Source organism: Bidens hawaiensis, unplaced genomic scaffold (assembly GCF_021521415.1).
Source record: "Bidens hawaiensis isolate Kalapana, Puna unplaced genomic scaffold, B.hawaiensis_p1.1 tig00009309_1, whole genome shotgun sequence".
Classification (NCBI taxonomy): Eukaryota; Viridiplantae; Streptophyta; class Magnoliopsida; order Asterales; family Asteraceae; genus Bidens; species Bidens hawaiensis.
The window spans coordinates 6,015-15,845 of NW_027491686.1; the positions used below are offsets into that span (position 1 = coordinate 6,015).

Genomic DNA, 9,831 nt, shown 5'->3' on the forward strand with positions numbered 1-9,831 from the left:
TAGGGGTTTTATTTATATATATATATATATATATATATATATATATATATATATATATATTATAGATTTCTAGTAATTATTAGGTTCTCTTGTATGTCTGGATTTGTGCGTGTCCTTAAACTAACCGTAAGGAGCACGTTCACTAATCATTTACTCGTCACGATTAAATAAGTTTCATAAGTCCTTTAGTCGCGACGAGTATATCATAAGATTAAACTAGTGGCAACGAGTTAACTACTAATAAACTACTCGTGTAGGGAAGGGTAAACTAATCGTCGCGACTAAAGGACTTATGAATTACTCGTGAACGTTGATTACGAGGCATGAAACTTATTTAGTCATGACGAGTAATTGATTAGTGAACGTGCTCGTTACGGTTAGTAAGGGCACGCGGCAAGTCTTAATTGGTTCTACAAACTACTCATCACAACTATTTTATAACCTATTTCTAAAATCTTTACAAATAACACCTAAAACTAAAAATTTATTTTCATAAATACTTATTTTGTGAATTTTCATTATAGAATGTATTAAGTGTTCATTGGGAGTTTTGTATTTGTGTCTTTGTGTGTATACTTTACTTTTGAAATTTCAGTTACCATTCACTCCTAATTATTTTCTAAAATTGATTTAAAAATTTTAATTGATTTTCCATAATAATTTGTATATGTATTTTTTTAATATCTAAATACACACTTTGTTTAATTTTTTTCGGGCATTCTTATATAAATTATTTTATCAAATTCTTTTAAAATATAGTGTTTTTTTTTTAAAATATAATAAATTATTATTCTTAAAAAACTCTAATTTCAATGAAAATGTGGACAATTTTTTTTGTTTGCTATTGATACAATTCAAATTAAATGATTATTAGGGAAAATCTTTAAAATAGGCAAGTGAAACTAAAAAAATCTACAAAACACACTTCCAAACCTAGTTTTAAAATTACCCACCACCCATCCGAAATAAAACACATAGGTAGCGTTTAGTATGCATGAATGAGAGACGGAATGGAATAAACCATTATGATGGAATGAAAAAAATGTGTTTGGTTGGTCAATAGAATGGAATCACTCATTACCATGTGTATTTCATTTCCTCTAAATCACCCCAAATTCATTCCATCCACCCCCCTTGTTTTTTTTTCATTTCATCCCACTTTCACACTATGTCACCTCCACCACCCTCCCACAATCATTACCCATTGCCCTCTCACCACCCACCACCACCGCCTCCGCCACCACCCACCACCACCACCCTCCTCCGTCGCCCGTCACCACCACCACCACCACCACCACCACCCACCACCTACCAGTGCTGCTCACCACCACCGCCGCCGCCACCAACCATCGCCCGTCACCCACCGCTTACCACCGCCCGTCACCCACCGCTTACCACCGCCACCACCACCCATTATCAGCACCACCTGCCACCACCAACAATCGCTCATGGCTCCCGCCCATCGCCACCGCCACCCACCACCATTACTATTCGTCGCCCATCGCCACCGCCACCCACCACCACCATCCCACCGCCACTCACTACCATTTTTATTTTATTCCAACTTTTTCTAACTTATCAGAAAATAAAGACTAATAATTAATTTCATTCTTACATGGTAACCAAATATGTCAATGGAATGGTAATTATCCATTCCATTCCATTCCATTACCTTGTCCATTCTATTACCTCGTTCATTCCATTCCATCGTCCATTCCGTTACCCAATACCAAATAGACCCCTAATCTTTCTAGGCAACACTAGACAGCAAGTTAGCATAACTAACTCTGAATTTCATATTTGACACCATAGCTTAATGTTATGTATTACACATAGGCTATATTGGAGACTAAGCATCATGAGGCTACGGTGTCTACATGCTTGAAGACAAGGCTCCCTTGCTAAAATGATATGTATTACACGTACACTTCCTCGCTTTTTGAAGTTTTTTTAGTCCACTTACCTATTTTAAATATTTTTCCAACAAATTATTGGAACAGAAAAGGTGGAAATTATTAGAATTTTAAGCTAAAGTCCTCGTATTCTATAAGTGGTTTTGTAGACAAAATTAGAATCCAAAACAAATTCAAAAACTTCAACAAAGCTCAGTAAATCATCGTTGATACACATAAAGACGCATAAATATAACAGGGACATCTCAATAACGCTATGGATTTCTAAAACGAATTTAAAGACTAGGTCTTTTGAATTCACAAAATAAGGCTCAGCTGGCTTATACAGCATGAGCCTTTAAAACGAATTTAAAGACTATGGATTTCTAAAGCTCAGTAATTCACATGAAGATGGTGAGTTTACTTTTCTTTTTATATTCACAAAATAAGCTTTTACGGTGGAACTTGTGGAAGGTGCAGCTGTTTGGTAGCTAAACAAGCCTAAAAAATTGGTTTCTACAAGTTTTTATTTTAAAAAATAAAATAAAAATAATAGAAAACCCTAAATACAGCTATAATCACGCTAAATGACCGATATTTAGTACATAGCGGCTTATAGCCGCATCGCTATGTAGCGCGCTACAGCACCCGCTATCACCGGTATTGACAACTATGATATGTACAATGAAAACAGTAATTATAATGTGTAGGCAAATTAAAATCCAACTGGTGCAGACAATTTTTGACATGCTATAACATGCTTGGGATTTATACCAAATCTACAGGTATAGTTCTAGGCATAAGACAACCATTAATCAAAACAAGTAGTTAAGTTTTAAATCAACATTCTTGTCTTCTTATTTCAAACAAACTAGCATTTCAGGGATAATTTCATATATCCCCCATAAAACCATAGCAAGGAAAATTAACACACATATGAGGGAACATATCTACCAAATTCCATAGTTATTAAAAGTCCTCACTTCTTGCGCCTAGGCCCATTTTTCTGGCGAGGCCAATAAATGCGCCTCTAGTTCCAAACTAGCGCTTCGGCATCGTCTATGCCAAGAACATGAGAAGATAAAGGCCGAGCAAAAGAAACACAAGGAGTGCTATTAAAACTTAGATCTAGGAGAGGTCAAAGGCATTATATTGATATATTTTGATATTTAAGGTTTGGAATTGCATTTGAATCTTGACTATATTAGAACTTTTGGTACTAATTAGATGATAAACTAGTAGTTTTTTGCCATAATGCTATCCATATGATATTAATCTAATAAAAATTGCTAACATCTAACCATTCTAGAGGGCATCTAGGCATCATACTCAAAAGAAAACAAGCTACACGAATGAATAGCCTTACCTGAGGGTAAGAATTTATTCATCATCTTCAAAATCAGGCTCAGCTGGCTTATACAGCATGAGCTCCAACTTCTGATGTGTTGCTACTGGTACATTATACATATGATTCCGCCTCAAGTTACGTAAAGCATTTGAGGAAAATCTAGACACATAGATGGAAGCACCAAGGCTGAGATTGGAGGTTTCACTACCAGTGACCAACGCATCCTGCATTCTCAAACTTTTCTCCTCCAATATTTTTTCCTGCTTCCTTTTGCAGTGTCTCCGCCATGCAGACTGTATGTAGCAGGCTGCCCATGTCCTCCACTGCTGTGAGTAGAACCTAAAAAAGAACACACATATAACATGTTATATAGAATACCAAGAATGGTAACGTTTATTTTGTGAATACCTAAAAGTATGTTGGACATGTCTGCTATGGAGACGCCTAAACTGGGATGCAATGAACAAAAGTTCATCAGCAACTAGAACAAAAGCTTGAACATCTTCAAGTGCTTGGACTGTTCGAGTTGAGCTGGGAAGATGTTTACTAATACTACTATGAGGATCCAAAGCCCATGTGAGAAGCTCTTCTCCACAGAAGTCACCAGCCTTGAGGTTAATAGCATTGAAGAAGCCAGTCCTTCCACCATCGGTTGTTGCGCTTTGCACCTCGCCACGTGTGATGAACAGCATTTCATGTACTGGATCACCCTCTCGCACTAAGTAGCTATTCTGTGTGTAAAGAACTGGTTTTAGACAGTCACACATGGCATCCAATAAACGTTCATCCATATTTTCAAACATTGGTACCTACAGTAAGAAGTTGAATCCTACTTTAATACATTTGAATTTGATCAGTCACTAATGTTGTGTGAATAAGAAGGCTCTCACTCTCTTTAATGAACGCAAACATAGGTGACGCTTTATATCCAGTCTTAAATCCCGGGGGAGGTCTTTCACAAAGGAATCTAACTCAACGCCGCGCGTTATTTTCCATTTGTACTGATTGTATCTCCTAACTCGATGCCTCAAGTACTCAGGGAGGGAGATATGTGACATTAGATCCTCTGCTTCTCGCCTTTTTTCCTTCATCTCTTCCATTCTAGAAGTCAGATTTGAGTAAGACTGCAGGTACTTCTGTAGCAATAGAAACAGTCCAAGTGTTCAGCTACAGATATTAGCTCATGAGAATAGTATATTCTAGCAATGCATTTTGATTATTAGATTATAGGTCATCGTATGTCTATACATCTGACATGGTTAAAGACTAAAAGTTAAACAAAAAAGACCTCGGATCATGATATAATAACTTAAAAAGAAGATAATGATACAGAATGATTCCTATAGAAAAACAAGAAAGTAATCTACCTTATACATATAAATCTAGATTTTCTTCTGTTTTACAATGGCCTTATGCTGGCTCTAAACTAGTAATAGCTACCATAAACATGTTTATGGTGGACTCACGGTAAGTTTACAGTGGGTTCAAAGGGTGTTTTCCTGTTTCAGTAATAAACATGTTGTCTTATAGTCTTGTATAAGACAAGAGATCTTCTTGTGTACTTAGTTACCTAGATTAATGGACGGGCAAATGTCTAAGACCATATCTTCTAAAGATGTGCTTAAGCGCATGGGTTCATGGCTATTACGAGAGTTACTCTAGCAATTAATTAACAGTGTATTCCCAGAATTGCTTGCGCTTTTTGGATTCCCAGCCTGGTGCAAAATAACCCCAACACTTGAGCAGGCCCAACTTCCAGTTACAATTGTCAACCCACATCACATATATGCATTTCTTGTATTTCTTACTTATTATGATTTATTTAGCAAGTTCAAAAAGTTGTTGCAATTCCCTAAATGTGCCTGTGTGGGTAGTTATTGTGTTGTTTTCCCCTTTGTATTGCAACTCGTTATGAGACAGTCAGTTTTAAATTTTCTAAAATTTGATTCTCTGGTTTAGATAATTGTTCCATTGCTATATTATTTGTTGGCAGCAATTAGGAGGTGATCTTGGAAACTATTTTGAGTTTATGTGGTGTATCTGTATCATAGATTCAAACTAGTATTGCCCAGCGAGCTCTCGAGTGGTGTTGCCTGTATCTTGAGGGCGCACCCATTGCCTGTTCATCTTTCCAACTGTGGGTATTCGATCCAATCGATACGCCTCTGGCTACCACTTATGAATCCAGGTTAAGACGAAACCAATAGCACATGATCATAAGAGGGGCAAACAAGCAGGACCTCGAGCCCCCAAGGACGCCTCACTGGAAAGACCATGACAAGTGGTATCAGAGCGTGTTCGAGCTTCAGGGTGACCAGTTAGCAAGTCAAAGTCAATTTCCCAAAAGTTCTTGAATGATGGTGGGAGAAAATCAAATGTGACTCCTTAGAGTGTTCGAAGCCTCCAAGAGTCCAAGTGTGAGATTGTTGGGCTGTGTAGGCTTCAACTACACTTAGGCCAGCTGGCCCTAGGGGCACAGGCCAAAGGTTAATCTTGAATTATTAGTAAGGTTAAGAGTTTATTTTGTTATGTTTTATTTTAGTTAATTGAACGGAAATAGGTTTAGGAAATGTTTGATTGTCTTAGAGAGGAAGTTTAGTAGAACTATAAATAGGGGTCTAGGTTATTGTTTTTATCAAGTCTCTTTTCTTTGTAAGTTCGTTTGATAATAAAAGGAGTTGCGGGTTGCCCCCCCAATATCTCGTGTTTGTTTGCTTGATCAGATTGTTTGTTCCATCTGGGCCAACATAGGTAGGGCAGCCGGAAACCAATCTTATTAGTCGTTAGCTTAGCAAAAAGAAAAAAAAAAAGAAGCAAGAAGTTAATGTTCACTATGAACGAATAAGCCACCTAGTAAAGCAAAAACCCTTATACGAATAAGCCACCTAGTAAAGCAAAAGCTCTTATCCAAATGAAAAACCGAAAATCGTTAAAATCTTTTATAACTAACATGTTACTTTTGGGAAGAAAAAAAATAATTAAATAGAAAACAAACATATTGCGCATCCCATATATGAAGTAAGAACATAATCAAGGTTTTTTAGATGGTAACCAAAGTCAAGAACTATAAAACAAGACCAAACAGGTAACTGCACAAACCTGCATGTTGCCAAGAAGCAAAGCAAATAGAACCAACCCAATTACAGCAATAAAGTCAGCAAAAAGAATCTCTCCATAAAAAGTACTCGCTTTAAGGCCTTGACCAAGAGAACTGTATCCGAAGGAAACAATCTTTAGATTAAGGATGTTAGGACTAATCTTGTTTGTTCACATATGAAACAGTGTGAAACGGGATACATAGTGATTAGTTGATTACTTACCTTACACTTTGCAAGCCCCACCATGAACAATACAAAATTTTCTGGCTGAAATCCCTGGTTTCTAATACACGAGTTTGAAGAGCATCAAGGAATATGCCAAAATCAAAGTTTGTTGAATCTTTAATTTCATTTCGCTCAAGAAGAGGACATGAAGTGTTGAGGAATCCATAGTCTCCTACACGACCTTTTCCGCAATATAAATAATTGGAGTGGCAGTTATGCCTTTGACATGCAACATGCCAGCATCGCAGTTCACTTTCAGCTGCAAACAAGTACCAAAGGGCTCCAACTACGTTTATAAAATATCTCTCTTACCATCAAAAGAGTAGATACATATTTTTTGTAATATAAACTGGACAACTTGAAATAGTACTTACATGACTAGCAAGCACATAGAGAAAGAAGTTAAAAGCAGCTCCGGCCCATGCTTTTTCAATAAGAAAGCCAGAAACTTTGGTCACTTTCTGATAGAACAATGAAGTTTGTATAATTCGAGGGGCATATTGAGAGAAGATAATGAACTTCAAAAGCTTTTCCTTCGGAAATGAGGTTGGCCCATCTAAATTTCGGAAGATTACCAAAACTGCGAACTGCACACATAAATCATAAAGATATCATACAATGGACATGTTCAGGCCTAAAGAATAGAAAACAGACATGCATACCTGTGGAAGAGGAAGTGCTGCTAACACATCAATGATGAAGTAGGATGTCAGGTAACGTTTTGCCACATAATGAGGATCATCTTTCAATATTCTTTTTCCAAGTATATGCTCATAAGGAGGAACATACGCAGTTCGAAACTTGATGATGATGTGAACCACATATAATATGTCAGCAAAAGAACGAAAAACACACACAACAATTGCCAAATTCCGGTCCATGTCAAGGCACTTCTGTGTGCCATTAATTATGGGAATATATAAAAACAAAGGGTCCAAAGACAGTGCTATCACAGAACATAATAGAAACGTTTTGTTCCACTTCAGAATAGATTCACTCTCTGGATCAAAAAGCTTCATCGAATCACTTTCCACTTTCATCTTTAAATCAGTACTTACAATTCTCCTCGAGCTTCGTTGTTTTGCGTGCTTGTCCTTAATCCTGATCACAATTGGTGGAGATTCAGAATTGGGAATTCAAACGTAAATATTTTATCAAACGAGAAAGAACAATCATACCTCATGTCATTGTCGTGGAATTTAACAAGACGACTCATGTCAATGTCCTCAAGTGTTGGCCTTCTTCACAGTGAAAGATGAGCCTCCAAAGTCTGCATCACCAGTACAACATACACATTTTATTAAAAAAGGTAAGGAATGCAACATACTATAATGGCAAAGGACAGTTGCAGAAAATTACTGTCCCTTAGGTATTTCTTTTAGCTACTACTCATTGCATATGTGTATGTTTATCTAGCTCATAACAAGATTATGAATTATGTAGCATAACCAGTTGGGAGAAAAATATTTAGATATTAGTTGTGTTGATAATTTATGGATAAAGCATATGATCATATACAAATTTTTTCAATTCACTTACAATATAAATGGGAAAGATAGTAATATGAACTTAAATAAAAATTAGTAGGAGTAAATTGCTACAATTGGCCATTTGGTTTGATTTCGAATGACAAATATCCTTATTTTGAAGTGATTATCTAAATTTGCCTATTTTTGTGTAGACTTACAGCCCCCTCCACTTCTAGTTCTATGAATCCAAATTTCTAAAAGTAGACATATTCAGCATCTAAATTATGCTTTCAAACAACTCGTCAGCCAGTGGGATAGGGACTAGCGAGTAGCGATTAATCGGATTGGAATGTACATGTAATTTTTCGAGCACACATGTATGTGCGTACAAGATCTAAACAATAATGTCTTATCATACATTACGTACACGACAGCCTATATCCATGAGATTGATCCATGAAATCGCATCACAAGATCTCGAAATAATCAATCTATATCCAAAGTCTGAACAAATAGATTTGGATCATCAATCCATCAATTTTTGACTTGTTCTTAGTGAAAAACTTTTTTGAGTGTAATTATGAAAAACAAATCTGGATTTGAGATACTCGAGAGTCAAGATCAGCTCGTTAAAAAGCTCGATTGAGCCAGAGCTCGAGCCTAAAAGTAAGCTCGTTTAATAAACGAGCCCGGGCTTCACTTATCGAGCTCGAGCCAGCTCGCAAGCCTAAACGAGCCGCCATTTATATAATTTTGTAAAATATATATTTAATAAGTATTGATTAATATATATAATGTTATATGAAAAAATAAATAAAAATAACTAAATAATAATAGAAAAAAATATATAAAAATAATTATAATTATATAAAAAATAATTGATAAATAGTAAACGAGCCGAGCTCGAGCTTGAAAATTTACTCACGAGCCGAGCTTGAGCGTTGAAAATAGAGCTCGAGCTCTGTGTAACTTAAACAAGCCGACGGCTCGTTTTCACCCCTGTAATAACCTTGAGCATAATTCGCGTGAGTAATGTATGATACGCGATTCCTGTATGCTAACCCTCCCCATATATGCCAAATTTTATAAATAAAATTTTCAATTTTGGCTAAATAGCTTCAAACAACAATTTTAGCAATCTGATTCACCCTAACTTTACTTTATTAAGATGAATTACACATATGTGTATAATTATTATTAACTCTACAAAGCATGGAATTAACAATTAACAGATGACGAAAATTAATTAAGAAAACCTAAAGTCGTAACCTCAGGTAAGAACTACGAAATAGAGAGGATGAGAAAGTGAAGGTTCCACGGCGGTCGCCGGAGACGGAGTGATGCTGTTAGGGTTTCTCTCCATCTCCGTCGGTGATTAATAATAATAATAATAATAATAATATTATTAAGGCAATTATGCGTTTGTATTTCCATGAATCAATTCAGAACCAGTCTTATCGGTTGACTTCTCCTGTTTAGTTTGTAGCATGACCTAAAACTTCCGGATACACCGTCCCCGTGGCATTTTAGAGGTGTTTTGATAGTTCAGTTGTCACAGAACGTTAGTGTACAAAACTGCTGAAGCTGGAAGATGGATGGAGGGTTTCCCATTTCATCCCATCCTCCATCCCGACCATCCTTCTCGCGGCATGTTTTTCTTCTGATGAGTACCCTGCTTCCCGGTGATTTTGAAAAAATATATTATGTTTTCGAGTTTCATTTAAGAAATAAAATGGAATGGAAATATAAAAGGGGTGTTTTTGAGTTTCATTAGAAGAAAGAAAAGAAGGAGAAAGAAG

General features: G+C 36.4%; 1 protein-coding gene across 1 annotated transcript; it reads right to left on the reverse strand.

Moving 5' to 3' along the window:
• Positions 1-3,147: 3,147 nt before the first annotated feature.
• On the reverse strand, positions 3,148-7,847 carry LOC143531927 (cyclic nucleotide-gated ion channel 1-like). Its single transcript, XM_077027110.1, has 8 exons — positions 7,742-7,847; positions 7,226-7,664; positions 6,934-7,150; positions 6,561-6,849; positions 6,340-6,451; positions 4,131-4,376; positions 3,649-4,049; positions 3,148-3,579 (listed from the first exon to the last, which is right to left on the reverse strand). Exons 1-8 carry the CDS (start codon positions 7,777-7,779, stop codon positions 3,273-3,275), a joined length of 2,049 nt encoding a protein of 682 aa, XP_076883225.1. The 5' UTR covers positions 7,780-7,847; the 3' UTR covers positions 3,148-3,272.
• Positions 7,848-9,831: the final 1,984 nt, after the last annotated feature.